Here is a 15947-nt window from a genome sequence, read left to right as displayed (position 1 = left end):
CCCCTACTGACTAGAATAAAAATTCCACCCCAAACTCGCATTCCCTTTTTTCCACCGGCAACCAGCCCCGTCTGACACGGTCAAGCCAGCGAGGCAATTTGCATCCCTTTCTAAGCCCACGCGCATCCCCCTTTTCACCGGCAACCATGCTTGAACACAAACGGAAAATGTGACTTTAAAGCTGTGCACAATTAAAGGAAGCCTTAATTTCTTGAAATTGGGGACTCGGTCAACTGAGTCCTATTTCAAATATATAATTCGGAACATTGTTTTGCAAGAAAAATCCCATATAGATTCCATAAATAAGGTCTTTGGAATGAATGGAAACCGAATATCAGGAGATGTACAATAGGGAAGCTCTCATACATGTGATGAATGAGAGATTGAGATGTCAAAATGTAACAAATTTGACTGCCAGTTTTAGTCCTAGTCCTTTGTAATTACACTCTTCAATCGTCATTGTAAGATCCTAATGGAGTGATTTTCTTGTAACTCTGTGAATAAAATAAGTCCCTTTTAAAATTAAAGCTTATTTGATAAAATTTTGGACCCTTCATTAAAACCTTTGACGATACAAATACATAGTTGGGGGACGAATAACTAAGGCCCAGACAGCTTTATGGAATTTATGTCCCCAGCAGATTTCAAATATTTCGGTATGGCAGAAACAGACCCTTTAGACGGCCTTTTGCGGCTTTTAGATAATTGATACAAAAAATTCACTTATATTCCAATCCACGAGACATGTGGGTTTGATTCTCTTTTTCCATGCAATGTACCGGTAGATACACGGTTATTTAAAAAGTATGTTTCCTGGCGAATTTTTCTTTCTTTCTTAGTTTAAATTATTTTCTTTCTTTGCGTAGTAATTTTTGATAATAATTTATCACATGTACAACCCACCAACACAAGAAACGTGTTTTGCAATTAATGAACAAAATTAATGCCAGGCACGAGTGTATCATCGACCAGTCATCCAAGGCTAATTAGTGAATCCGTTCTTGTATCAGTACGATTGTTGATGTGTGCTATGAAATGGCTGCCAAAGAGAACAGGCAAAGGAGTTTATACAGGAAAAGTGACCGTGTCTTGAAAAGAGTATATTTTATAAATCAATGCCACACCATGTACTATGAGGGCAATGTTCATGATAAACATTGTACATTAAATCGTCAAACTCAGAATAGAAAAAATCATTTTACAAATCAACTTTTTTGCTTATCACAAAAAGGGTGTGGGATGATTCCACGGCCCATCATCCCACCACCAAAGGTGGGGAGATACATACCCTCCCCCCTCAGGGTTTGTGTAAATGAGAAAAATAAATAATTGGCAACAGTAATTTCCAACATTACTTAGTCTAAGGCCCGCCCCCAGGAAATGCTGTGTCAATACTATGGAGGTGACTTTACAACATTCTGTGTTGACCGGTCACTGCTGCTATACCCATTTCACTTTGTTAACCAATCAACTATGGCGATTACCTGAGCGCAAATAACGTGGGCTACTGCCCGTGGCAGCCTGCAACCCCCCCCCCTCTCGGTTTTTTATGACAAAAACCGCAAAGCCAATTATAAAGAGTAAGTTAGGACAGGATTAAGGTACCAACTTTTACGACAGTGTGCTGGTAATGGCCGACAGTCACTTGAGTGTACATTGTTCAGTGTACACGTCATAAGCTCGCATGTACAGCACATGGATAGGCCATCAGGGCGAATCAGAGTAAGCGTTTCTTACATTTCGGCAAAGTGAAAGGGCAAAATTTAGACCAATGGCATCAGGTTACACAGGGTGCCAGAGGACATGACGTAGGACAACCTCATTCACTGGTTAATCCAAAGTGTTACAACTGAGTACTCAGTTGTGGTTGCCCCATTTTCAAGACAATAGTGTTCAGTCGTGCATGGAAGGGGGGATACCATCAAGGTATCATTAGAAAGAATACTGCTTCTACTTTTCGGAGATCCTTGTACATTATAATCATATCTCATGGTTTTGGCATATTAACCCCTTTCCTCAGGTTTTTTTTTTTCTGGGACACCCTGTATAAGACAAGAAAGACGACTCCAGGCGCCCTCTTATGCAAAGTTGTAACGAGTCACTGATTTTTGTGACTCGAGTCGAGTCATTTTACAGCAGAGACTCGAGTCGAGTTGAGTCATCACACCGAGAAGTCGAGTTGAGTCATTTATTTTGCCCGAGTCAGTTCGAATCACAAACATTTGGACACATAATAAATAAACATCAAGAGACAGAAATTTGTTTGCTGTTTTGAATTTATTAATGAGGAGCATAGTACAACATTTGCTCGGTGTGAAAAAACTGCACTCAATAAAATCACTCTGCAGGTTTCAGCAGTTGCTTATCCCAAGAGAAAGCCCTGGAGATTTGCCTCACCAGGTGTCAATTTCAGAGAGATGCCAAAGCAAAACATTTGCTTAAGTGCAAAAAACCGTTGCTCAGTAAATAAGGTCACCGGCCCAATCTCTCTGTATTTGTCTTACTAACCAAAATGTACAACTAAATACCATTCAAAACCAACATACATTAGATGGAGTTTAGGCCAGCAACCTTATTTTATTGAGTAACGGTTTTTAGCAATTGGGCAAAATTTATGCTTAAGCAGCTCCATGAAATAGGCCCCTGGTTGCAATAGCCACAGTGTTCAAACCATATATCCATGCAAACATGTGCTGATGTATGTACATGTATACGTGTACCAGAATTGTAATGAGTCACTGGTTTTTGTGACTCGAGTCGAGTCGAGTAATTTTACAGCAGAGACTCGAGTCGAGTCGAGTCACCAAAAAATGCGACTCGAGTCGGACTTGAGTCGAGTCATCGACTCATTACAACTCTGCTCTTATGACGAGTGAATATTTTTTCCCGAACAGTAACAGCGAAGTTACAGCCGTTAAGGTGACGCGACGTGCTTGATTTGAATGTCATCGCGGAGAAACATGTTGAATACCTCAAAATTGGCGAAGGTTCTTCTCTAAAAATAAAAATGAAGTTCGGAGGTAAAATTGTCCAGGAATTCATCCGTCTTCTGCCGTTTTAACAAAATGTTTACCTTAGGATTGGGAGTTATGAAGAAACGTGTCCTAAAAGGGGCATAAAATCCGCATTTTTATGGGCGTTTGGGAAGCGGTCGTATGGCTGAGCTTGAACACCAGTTGATGTAATAAATGATGATAAATAAAACTAATAAAAATGATTTGGATTTACTTCCCCTTTAAAATTTCCATGGCCTGGCCTTACACCGTCCTGTCTCCATTTAGCTGATCGTCTTCATCCATTTCCGCCGTTTCTTGTGATGGTACAAGGCAAAGGACCTTAACTGGTCGGTATGTCCACGCACTCAGCTTGTCGGTGGTCAACGCAGACAAGGGCTATATGGAGGAACAAAATTAATCAGCCCACAGACTGACTACGCACTGACATCGCACAAAAGCTTTTACATCAGGCAATTATTGTTTTTAATGTGAAAGGACCCTTAGAATTAGCATACATTTTAGAATAATAAATTAAGTTCATAGTTCGGACAATTCATTCATTATGGTTTTTTTAAAACATGGATGGCAGCCGTTAGGCTGAATTGAACATGTTTTTACAATTTAAAAACCATTAAAATATTACAAAATAACAACCAAAAATTAAACACAAGTACTGATATTAAGAAAAATGAAGTGTCATTTAAAATTTTTATCATAGAAGGTATTGCGCTATTTTGAAATCGTTTAGTTTTACAACTGTATTTTCGTATTTCTCAATATTCCTCAGATCATAAGATATTGGTTGTTTTGTACAAAGCCACTAAGTCCCAACTGCGCTTTTCTCCAAAGACAGTGCAAAATCTGTACACAATTTATCCCTTCTGTTTAGTAGTGACTGCAAAGCACACGCTTGTAAAGCTGAATCGTGTGAAAAATAATTACACCCCAATATAATTCCACACGCCCTCTTTTGGATAAATTCAATCATATTTAGGCCTACATGGACTTGTGACAGGTTTCCATTAAAAACAACGGTACCCTATTCTAATACTGGCCGAATATAACCATTATAGATATATATATAGATAGTAATGAGGTCTGTCACCGGTGAATCTAGAACTAGGTTCAGCGTACGAACATGGGGTGTAGCTATAAGCATTTTGAAATCTTATGGGCTGTATTTTATGTCGGTATATCGATTCGACCATTGATGCTTGTTCCGGCTCCCTTCTTACAAGTCATTCATCCTAACTTTCATAATGCATAAACCCCTAGTATTTTCGATGCAACCATCGATTTGTAGCCAGCAAGCGACGTTCGTAATAACAAGCATCCCGCTTTCGCCTCTCAACAACTCCAACCCTCCCAGGATCAAATGCCTTCCCCGGGGTCAGCATAAAAGTTTTAAGGGTCTGATGCCATGGTAACCTTTTCTTTTGCAGTAGCGTCACTGCTCACCCTGAGCTGCCTCAGTACAAGTGATTCATTTCTGTCATCCGGTTACATGCAAGTTGTTCTGACTTGACATTTCCGGCACAGGATAGCCGCGACTCAAAACCAGTCACCAAAGAAAACGTACAGTTGGGTTGCTAATAGAACCTGGAAGTAAAAGGTCACGCAGCGAGCTCTAGGACCCTTGTGCGGTCCGCCTTTAGAGATTTTCCATGGTGCTGTCCTTCACATTTGATAACATTTGGGAGAATGGTTCTTAACTGAAACCACCTAAAGAAATAACTCATGTTGGAATTTTACCTTTGCGTTTCTCCAGTAATATTTGAGAAGAGTAATTTGGCGATAGGTGAACAAAATCATGCACTTTTGTTTTCGATTCATGTGCTAACATGAAGACGAGATTGTACCACGGTGCAATAAGAGGTAAAATTTCCGTTTCTATAAATTAATTTGCTAGCAGACCAAGGTCCGAGCTTTTTCCGAGGTGATTTTTAAACAGTAAACAAACGAAAAAACTTACAAATTAATTCTAAAATTTATCCACGGCATTTTCCCATCCGATTTAAAGGTTCAAAGGTCAACTGTCAGGCCCTATAGACCCCTCGCATTACTCGGTCACGTAGTTTCTCCAACATGGAGAGGAACCATTCAAAAAAAAGTGGAATCCCCTTGCTATATAGGCCTACACTTATCTTTCTTTCAGAGACGTGGGTGGGTATTTTCCGAACATCCCTGACGTGACAAAACTCTGTCCATGCTCTTGCTGATAGGGTGTAAGGTCATAGAATGAACGGAAAAACATAATGTGTCATTTTTTAAAAGTCGTTATTAAGCATGGGGAAAGTGATTTTAATAAGAGCTATAAGTTGCACACACTTCTTAACGGCACTTTTCCCATTAGCCTATTATAGTAATTTATTTATATCAAAATTGCATCTGGAATGCAAAATTCCCATGTTTTGCGGCAAAGAACTTTGTGAGGTGAACGCAAACACAAGACATGGACGTCGTGCACAAAATAAGCGCCAAACATTACAGGCTCGTCATCACGGACGTTACCCGTGCGAAAGTCTATTCCATAGAATAAAGTTCGACTAACCTTGCTGTATTCGGAATCATAATTATAGGCTATTTGAGTGTTGGAATTATCTCAAGTTGATCTCTCGCTTAACAGATTAATGCGGGAAAAACTAGCCCCGGGATTGTTTGAGACAGAGAGGTGAACTTAGTGGTGGAGTTGATCTTGGTCCTTAAAGCCACGATACAAGCTCAATTTCAATGAATGTTTGTGGTATCCCCTTAACTTCACGACTTACCAACTCCCAGAATATATAAACCTATAGGGGAAATAGACAATACATGGGAACACGCCGAGTTGAAATTGGGTTTCTGGATGATGTGAAAACAAAAAAGCTGTGACTAATACAATCAGTTCATGTCACGGTCACGTGTATTTTTAGATGGAATGATGAGTTTGAACCTAAGTGCCTTCCGTCATAGGGTGCAAGTCTGGGGCGCAACCTTAAACGAGCTCTGGCCATGGAAAGTTCAATATGTTGACTTTCCTTGATTATTTTGACAGCCGCAGCTTACATTGACCGAACACGGTAACTTTCAGTTTCGTTCCTTTTGTCATTATATTATTTGCATTACTTCACCAGTGTCATTGTTATGAGAAGAGCATTCTTTTTGAAGTTGGAACTCGTCAGAGCACGAGTGAATCACGAAGCAGTCCGAACTCTCTTGAAAGAAATTGTTCGTTTCACTGAGCGTGTGAGTTCTTGTGTTGTGGAGCTTCAAATGAAGTACCCAACTGACATGGAAATTCTGCAGCAGTTCATACTCCCACACTGTAAACCGAGTCAGAGCGAATGAGCTATTAATGGGATGGGGTGGGCGGGGCGTTTGGGAATTTTCCAGAGCTACGTTTGTCTTTTTATGTCCAATTGAGGGCTAGGGAAAGGGTACAAATCCCAGGAAAGTAAATCTGTGGGGTAATATTCGCCCCGGGACTTACGCCCCTGAAAACTCAACATCCTTGTAAAGAAGCAGCTGCCCTTTTTCAAGGTCAAGATATACATGCTGTTTGCGTGATGCCTGTACATGTACATGTATACCCTAATGACAGATCAGTGTGGGAATATAATGCCTTCAGGGTTACCCTCGTTCATGCCCGCAGTAAGTAAGCGTCAGTAGTCCACTTAAAGGGACCATGAAATAGAATTATTTTCCTAATTGTACAAAAATCCTTGAGAGTGCACTCTTCGGTTTCAATTCACCTGATTTTAAATTATTGTTTTACTCCCTTAACCCATATATTAGAGCTTTTCTTGTTTTTTTTTTTTTTGCTATGCAATTTTCATATTCATGAGCAAAACGATGGTGTCATCCAAGGCACTGAATGTCAGTTCTAATTTTTACACAAACAATTCTAGATTTGTTTAAACACTGCCATCGTAGATTTCATTTCCTTTGCCAATTTATTGTTGTGTAAGTGTATGGCAATAAGTTGGGGAGCAACCGCTACTCAGGAATGTTTTCATATAGCAAATTTGGAGTTCACAAACTGAGCATGAATACATGCAAGCTGAGCATTGTCTTCCTGGGTTTATATCAAGGCGAAAGTGCCCTCACTCGTTCGGAAATGCTTGGTTTATTTTTGAAAGTTTAAAAGTGCACTTTTCAGTTCACCTAACTCAAAATGAGAGTTCATAATCTTCATACATAGAAGAGGAGGACAGACATACACAAAAAGCGATTCTAAGAAAAATTCTTTGCATGGTTCCTCTAAGAACAGATTCAACATAAAACGAAGTAACCCAACCACTCATAACCCACAAATGTGTCACAGGTTGAAGATAAGAAAAAAGGACAATGTGGTTAATTTATGTGCATTGTCGTGCACTATCCTCTGTTTCCCCCAACAGAAAAGAACATCAATATCTACTCGCTTTCAGCAAATATGTGCCCCGAGGAACCGTGAACTGCGTGCAGAAACGTAGACGGCGTTTTCTGAGTTTCCTGCCCCAGCAGTGCATTGTTATAATGTAAATTCTCAGGCTTGTCCTGGGACCCTCCAAATTATGATCTCTTAGCTTGGCCCATCCTGTGTTTCCCAAAGACGGATTCAGCACGACGCTAAGGGGTCTGACGTTGGCATAAATCCCTGTAGAGATGGGCTACGGTATAATCCCTCCACATTTTAACAAGGGGAATGAGCAGTTGAATAACTCCCCTCCCACTCCTTGTTCGTAGTGACAAAACTTCCCAACGACCATAATGTGTACAACACTCTAAAAGGGAGAACATTTAAGATACAAAGCTACGCCGTTTTGATGTAAGGTTCTGAAGGAGTGTAATACATATTACAGATGTACATCAGTATCGTGAACGTCGCCTCCCAGTGTCATAAGTATGGTATCGGCACACCCCTCCCCCCTTTTCAAATTTCCATAGCCAGGCAAGTCATCTCCGAACAATCCCCCACTCCCCAGCTCGCGGCACAGATTTACTCCACTGGGACCTTTTAGCACGTGCACCTCCCATCTCTGCGAAAGTTGCTTTTCCATCGCAGTACACCAACAGAACAATGGAGAATTGTTGCAGTTATATTGTTCAAAAAGTTTGCTAGTCTGTCCACCCTTCCCCAGTCAGACTTAGGGATCTCCCCCGATTCCCCAAATCCCATCGCTCCCAATTTGCACTTAATCACCAGTATCCGTCAGCTGTACGGTGACACGTTCCCTTGATGGGTCGACTTTCCCCACCTTTTGGCGTGAGTGGGTCGCGGTCAACCTTCTTGGAATTGGAAGTGGATCTTGACCTTCGAAACTTTTGCCCCCGAGCCTGAGATCTTTATCTTTGTTCTCACACACTGGCCCACAAACCTCCGTTCAGAAACGTCCTCCCATGGGCGTCGCCATGAGGGAAGGGGTAGCTCTTTCCAACGGATTCATGTAGGGGAAAAGAAGTCAACAGCATAAGTATCAGGGCAAGAAACCGTCAACAGTGAAAGGGAATCGATAGCAGTGCATATTCGTAAGGTGATTTCCATCCTCTTTCTTCTTTTTTTCCTTATTTCCCCTTAAATAATATATTTCCCTTTTATTCCCAAGCGACGGGAGCAATCACTTTCATCCGCTCGCGATGTCCATGTGCCTTGACATCTTTGTCACCTTGGTAACTGGCAGCTAGCTGGGAACAGCTTGTGAATTTTAAAAGTTCTGGCATAATTACTAGAACTTTCATTCGTGCCTTGTTTTTATCTGACCAGTTTATATTTCACGATCTGCCTCTTCGATCATGTTTCTAAATAAGCCTAGGAATAAGTTACATTTACAACACGTGCGGTGACTTCAATATATTTTTAGAAAAAAATTAATACACGAATGAAATTTGCTCGGCCGTAGAAAATCAAGAAAGGGGGCTGGACAAGTTAAGGAGCGCTTAACTTCAAAAGGGAGTATTTTAGCTGGAGCACTTTTTCATGCCTTTTTTTTCAGTTCTAAGCCTACTGATTACATTTTGCTTGTCAGAAAGTTCTAAAACAAAATTCTATAAAAAAACAGCCCTTTTTATTCTCAATACTAAAAAGTTGGGAATAATGCAATAGTCCTTCCCCGGTAAAACGGTGGGGGACATAAACACTCCATTCCCCGGGATTTTTACCCCTGAGCTCGGCCGATTTAGGGGTTGCATTATTTTGTAAACACTTTTGTCTTCCGTTGAACTGAGATGTCCAGGTGAATGTTGGTTTCGTTTTTAATATCCCTGCAGTTACTCTCGATTCAAGGCATTTCCCTTCCTGAATTAACATATTTAGCAAAATCATGCATATTCATCCATTGGGGTACAGTATTCAAAGCAACCAAGTCCTTGGGGTGGAATGACTAACAGCAAAGAACGGAAACTGTCGTCATATATGGATATGGGTGGGACTAGCGCTCGTTCAAATTTACTCATCACTTGGCAGTGACAAGTCTGAAGGGTGTGTATAAAAACAACTGCGCTCAACTTCGACAGCATTTATCGTGCTGTGTTCCTCAGAGGAACTCTTCAGCTGAGAGAGGCAATCCATTTCAAGAAGAAGAAGCATTTTGAAATGAGGGTAAGTGGGCAGTCGATGATACTTCTTTACAGCTCAATTAAATCTTTTATTTGCTTGGCTTTGTCTTAAGTACGTTTTTATGTTTCCTTCGAACAGTTTACCTCTTTTTCTCTTGCTTCTCTTTTCCCCTCATGCATTTTCATGTCGTCGTCTCGTTTTGTTCCATTTTACCCGTATCTCAACTTTAACTTGTGTGAGCGGCTGTTTGATTAGTTCACCTTGTTTTCGTTTTTTTTCTTGCTTATGTCGTCTTTCCCCATTGTACCTCGTACTTACCTTTGGATTATTTTCTCCTTTTCCCTCTTCCCTGAATAATTCTTCCAGCGGGGAGTAGGGGACCTCCTTGATAATTTTTTTCGGTTTTTTTTAAGAATTGAAAGCGCTAATGCTTTCGAAACTGTACTTTCATGCATATAGTGAGGCCTTTCTACAAATGAAAGAACTTGGACTGTCATTTAAAAAAAAAAAAACAATTTTTCCCCTGAACCCCCCCCCCGCAACCCAAAACCCTGATAATGCCCCACTCTTTATCAAGGTACTCCATTCATTATGTTTGTGGCTTGGTTTTTATGTTTTATTTTCAATCTTTGAGCTCTTTGTAAATTCTCCTGATTAGTGCATGCTCATTCCATGCTCCTTTCCCCCTTCCCATCCTCAGATGAAGTTCCTCGTGTCTTTGGCGGTGATCTTCGTCACGCTGACAGGAGTAGTGCAGTCAGGTGAGGATACACTTTGAAGTATCTATGCACGTATGTACTGTAGGGCCTACATGTACATAATCATACTGTGATTGACACCGTACGGGCAGTTTTATGCGTTGTGCATAACTTGTCCCCGTCTCCTTTGAATCTGTTAAAGTCTTTGACAACAGTTACGAAGTTAGAGTCTAAACAACAGAGCTGCAGACATTTTCAGGAAGTAGCGATCTGAAAATGTGTGCCGGGAACTACGGAATGGAGTGGCGTGGATGACTTTCCCGGCCGCGAATTTATTTTTTCCCAAACAGTTGTGGTTTTCTGTTTTTTGATTGGTTTGTTACATGCATATATAATATATCGTTCTTGACCACCCACGCCCAACCTATCGTGAGAATATTCCTTTCTCACTTGTTAAATGAAAAAGAGTCGTAAACACAACAGAGGGCATTCGAAAATGAAACGAAAGATTTAAAGTCGGGAGTACTCCCATTACAATCAATCCACGCACAGCCGCTGCCAAGCACGGGTCATTATACTCTTACTTATTGTAAAGTGAATAATTCATAAGCACAGAGGGCGCCCTCTTTCGAAACTGTTGGACCTCATTTTGGGAAAACGAAATACGCTGCCCGCGAGGACATGGAAATTTAAAAAGTGGCCGGGGGGGGACTGACCCGATAATTGAAGGCGATGTCCATGATACAGATGTACATCTTACATCAAAACGGCTTACTTATGGTGTTTTTACTTGTGCTCCTTTGTTAAGTGCTACTGAATACATTTTGGTAGTTGGGAAGTTTAAAACGTTTTCACAATCCGTCTTAATTGTTTTCTCACCACGAAAAAGTTGGGGGGATGGTTGCCCATATCACCCCAGGCAAAATTTGGGAGGGATATATAACCCCATTCCCCTCCCCTGCATTTACACCCTTGATCTGAAGATGAGCAAGGTCATAAGGTACAACTTCATTTAGAAAAAGTAGACTTGTTAGGCGGTGCATCACAACGGAGCTATACAGCTTTTATATTTATAACGTCAATTTGAGAACCGCGTCCTATTGTGGCTCTCCGATTTCCCTTCCAAACTTAGCTGACGGAACGGTTGTAGAAAATAGCGGTGATCGAGGTTGATCACTTCCTACTGTGGGGTGTCAATCGGTTCCCGACTGCTATCATGAGGGTTTCTTTTTAGTTTTGACGAAGTAAATGCTGTTCTAGATAAATTCCAGATTAACGTTAACACTTGAGCAAAGTATGATCTATCTATCGTCTGTTTGTTGTAAATCATCCCTTTGGACTCAATGGGCGCACGGCGTTCGGCGCGCCTAGATGAATAAAAGGAGTGTCACATGTAGAAAATGATTCCATAAACGTGAAAAAGATTCAATTTTAAGTAAGTTCAAACGGAGTTTAGCTTACACCTGCCTTTGATGAGCCTAGCCCCAAAGATGCGACACATGCCGAATGACTTCGTTACCTGACGCATGGCTTACGCTGTACCATCTCTGCACTCAATTCGTCTCGCAGCTACGTCCTCAGGTCGTTTATGTTCAAAAAGTTAGGCCCTTGTCAAACAACAAGCGTTTTGAATTTCGAGGAGAGGAGAAGTGTAATGGAAGAATCTGGACTTGTGACTGTGTCGTTCATCGTTTGGGCATGTAATAAATAATGATTAGGTAATCACAGTTTCACTGTAATGCCGTCAGTTGAGAGTGTGCTTATACTAATGGTCTGGATTGACTCGTTTGATCATATCAATAGCCCCGACGCGCAGATGCAAGGTCTTATTTCGACGGTGTAGGAACGATCTAGACTACGAAGGAAGAGTGTGCGGCACCGATGGGACGACCTACCAGAACACCTGCAAGCTCGTGCTACAAGCCTGCGAGCAACGCACCGAGACCACTGTGGCCCATTTGGGGAGATGCCGCAATGTGCCACAGAGTGAGTATAAATTCACTTCTGAAGGATGAACGGGCCAGGGTAGATGCTGAGCTAGCAGAGGAAAAACGGTGTATCCACCTCTGTTGACACGTAGAAACTGCGCCATGATGACACCCTCCAAATATCAGGTTTTTTTTTCATTGGCGGATTCAAGGGATCAGAGTTTCTAATACTTAAGGGTACTCTGCATGGCTCAAGTCCTGGCTTGAGTTCACAGTCTGAAAAATCTCAGTCAGACTTCCAGTCCGAAAATCCCAGTCGGAGTTCTTCGATAAATTAAAATTAATGTCCTCAGGAACAATGAATGGACATAAATTGGGTACATACAATGCTGTAATTTGGTGCCAGTTATGATCAGTAATTGCAAATATGAACAAAAGCAGGGCTGACATTTCTTAGTGTAGCCTATACTACTCCCCCCAAAAAAAATCCATGAAAGGAAATTCTCAAATTTTGCCCTCCACCTGACGGAAAATTTGGCTTTGGATCCGCCTTTGTTTTTTCCCAGATGTTGTAGCGAATAAGTATACGATTATAAAATACACGTTGAGTTCTGAACACGAGGTTTGTAAAGTGTGCCACGTGTTCTGCTGTTACCTGGCTTTATTAACCCTAACAGTCCCCAATCCTTCACCTGCTGGAGGACTGTTAGGGTTAATGGTCGATGGTAAATATAAAGCATTGCTGTGTTTCTGTTGCAGATCCGGCACCCGTCTTCGGAGAGTGCCCGCGGAACTGCAGGAACGTCCCCCGTAAACCCGTCTGCGGCTCCGACGGCAGGAAGTACGCCTCTGCATGCATAGTCCAGCTGAAGAGATGCAAGAATGCCAGAATGTCCGAGCTGACAGTTGTGTCGCCCTGGCCCTGCAGGAGGACGACCCCCGTGAACCAGGCTACTGGGGGAACGGATGCTGAAAGCACAGAGATGGACACAGATACCGGAGACCAGCAGGATGGAGGAGCCAATGCCCAGCAGGCTGGCCAGGGCACCGACTTCTTCAATGTCAATGGCCAGAATGAACAAGACGGAGAGGCTGCAGAGCAGCAGGACGGGGAGGGAGAAGAGCAGCAAGACGGGGAGGGAGCAGAGCAGCAGGACGGGGATGGGGCAGAGCAGCAAGATGGGGATGGAGCGGAGCAGCAAGATGGGGATGGGGCAGAGCAGCAAGACGGGGAGGGAGCGGAGCAGCAAGACGGGGATGGGGCAGAGCAGCAAGACGGGGAGGGAGCAGAGCAGCAAGATGGGGAGGGAGCGGAGCAGCAAGACGGGGAGGGAGCAGAGCAGCAAGATGGGGATGGAGCAGAGCAGGAGGAAGGGGAGTCTGCAGACCAGCAGGGAGAAGGCACAGAGGGGCAGGAGGGCAACGAGGGTAATAAGCAAAGGGGAAGCCAAGGGCAAACCGGCGCTGGTGGCCCTGCCCTTCTGAAAGCTCCTGCTGAACAATTCTTTCCAGAAATCACTGAAGGTTCCAGCTTTGGCACCGGTGGTGGTGGCGGCGGAGGGAATGGAGGCACTGGTGGTCAGGGCGGCGACTCACCAGAAAGTGGAGAAGAGTCGGAAGGTTCGGAGCCATCTGAGTCCGAGGGGTCGGAGTCCCCTGAGCCAACCGAATCTGAGTCCGAGGGGTCGGAGTCCCCCGCTCCTCAGGGGGCTTCCGAAAGCGAAGGGTCAGAAAACGAGAGCGAAAGCGAGAATGAAAGCGAGAGCGAGAATGAAAGCGAAAGCGAAGGCGGAAGCCCTGCCGGTCAGGGGGCTTCCGAAAGTGAAGGATCAGAAAACGAGAGCGAAAGCGAGAATGAAAGCGAGAGCGAGAATGAAAGCGAAAGCGAAGGCGGAAGCCCTGCCGGTCAGGAGGCTTCCGAAAGCGAAGGGCAGGAGAACGAAAGCGAGAGTGAAACCGAGAGCGAAAGCGAGAGCGAAAGTGAGAGCGAAGGTGGAGGCCCAGCTGCGCAACGATTTTCCTCCTCGTCATCCTTTTTTGAGCCTGAGTCCGAGGAAGACGACTGAGGACATACCCTAAGTTACCTTTCACCATGCCTTAGGAACGTAGTCAGTTTGGAGATTGACCAACCGACGGTTTGTTTATGCATCGATAGCTCTCAACTTTCCCTCTTGCCCATACCATAGCCATTGTCCAAGATTCTTTTAGTGTCGTCTATGACATGCTGTAATGTTTCAAACACAGGCAAAAATAAGCAGAATTGTTAGAAACGCTAAACAAAATCGAAAATCACCAATACACACCGGTTGATCTCAGCATTTTTTCTCCTTGCCTATAATTTCCAAGGTGCGTTCCTAGGACTTTTCGTATAGTTTATTATGTTATGCCCTTAATTTGAATCATAATGCTTAACTGATAGCCTAAATCTAATAGTGTTCAATAAATATCCACAAAGGACCCTGTAAATTATACATTTTCTTGTTGATGGGAGCAGAGCTCCACGTTTAGAAACGAAAATGCTGCATAGTGTGTCTTCCTCTACATGGCATCGAGATCTTTGGCAACACATATCCGAACAAACCGTCCCCCCTCTGAATATGACAAGATTTACTCTTGAAATTACTTCTATTTCATTTGTTCTTATCCACTTTTGTACAGTCGAACTAACGGTACCAAACACGCCCGAAATAGCTGTGGTAGATCAGCAATCATTGCTGAACTACCTTTCATTGCAGTTCACTGTTGGAGTTGTAATAATTTCCTACTCTAAGTGACCGAAACTGACAGATTCCTCTTTTTTGTGATTTTATTTTTGATTATAATGTCATATTTTATTTCTGAGGAGTATATGCATGAGAAAACAACCAACAAGCACATTATTCATTACTACAACTTAATCTCCCCGTTGCTATGGAAGTCTCCGAACTACCTAACGCCTCGATACTCGAATTCATTCCATGCTCCTTGAAAATTTGAAAAAAACTGGGGGACTTATTTAAACGAGGCGAATGTCATATTCCGAAATGAAACTAAAATGCTTTTTTGGTGTCGCATACAGGTTTCCATCCTTTCCATTTTCTTGTGAAGTACGACTGTTTTGAACGTCTGTGTCAATGTAAGCGCCAGGCTCTTGATACACGCCATGTTATTGACATTACTGGGTCAATTAAAGAAAATGTTGTCCTGTATCATAACCTTGATATTTGGTAGTATACTTATCGAGTATAATTTGGAATTTCATCTGCATACAAAATGCATATCAAAGGCTTTTCCTTCACCAACAAACAAAAAAATTCAAACGTGTACGTACACTCCACGAATAAATCTGTCTTTTAATAGCTATAAAACTACACTTTTCTTTGACCTTACAAGGCATCGAGTATATAAGACGAAACAACGGGGGAGGCACGAGGGGTCCCAAGCGGAAGTCCGTGCCCCCCTCCCTCCCCGTCCCGCCCCCTTTGAAATTTTGGAATTTAACCAGCCTTAGTATGTACAAGCCACACTTTATTTGTTTTCAGTGTCCCCCTTGAAAAATTGTGTGCCGCCTCAAATTTCACTGCGGTCACACCACAACAACTGCTCAATATTCCTCAAAACTGCTCCGTACGTACCATCGACTGCAAAAACGATTTTCAAAGGGGATGCAGTTGTGAGGCCATCGGGCATTAATAGGCCGATCCATGAAGCCCCGCCCATTATAGGACCTACAAAAAGTGGGAGGGGAGGCATGGCTCCCTGCCAGTCAAAAAAGTGGGGACACCCCCCCCCGCTTCCGCCGCCAGTATTTACTTTATCAGTACCGGTG

The 15947-nt window shown here is 42.7% G+C and overlaps 1 protein-coding gene across 1 annotated transcript; it reads left to right on the top strand.

Moving 5' to 3' along the window:
* The first annotated feature begins 9422 nt into the window (after positions 1-9422).
* Positions 9423-15333, top strand: LOC110985651 (uncharacterized). The gene is made up of 4 exons (XM_022246831.2): positions 9423-9555; positions 10214-10274; positions 12015-12197; positions 12899-15333. Exons 1-4 carry the CDS (start codon positions 9550-9552, stop codon positions 14203-14205), a joined length of 1557 nt encoding a protein of 518 aa, XP_022102523.2. The 5' UTR covers positions 9423-9549; the 3' UTR covers positions 14206-15333.
* Positions 15334-15947: the final 614 nt, after the last annotated feature.

Source organism: Acanthaster planci, linkage group LG04 (assembly GCF_054643075.1).
Source record: "Acanthaster planci isolate LZ-2023a linkage group LG04, COTS_SCS, whole genome shotgun sequence".
In the NCBI taxonomy this organism is placed as follows: domain Eukaryota; kingdom Metazoa; phylum Echinodermata; class Asteroidea; order Valvatida; family Acanthasteridae; genus Acanthaster; species Acanthaster planci.
The sequence above is the reverse complement of the archived record's forward strand: the minus strand, read 5'-3'. Positions and strand labels throughout refer to the sequence as shown.

Coding starts and splice junctions, on each gene's coding strand:
- LOC110985651 (XM_022246831.2), top strand. Junction 10,275..12,014: donor GACAGGAGTAGTGCAGTCAG/GTGAGGATACAC, acceptor TCATATCAATAG/CCCCGACGCGCAGATGCAAG. Junction 12,198..12,898: donor ATGCCGCAATGTGCCACAGA/GTGAGTATAAAT, acceptor TTTCTGTTGCAG/ATCCGGCACCCGTCTTCGGA.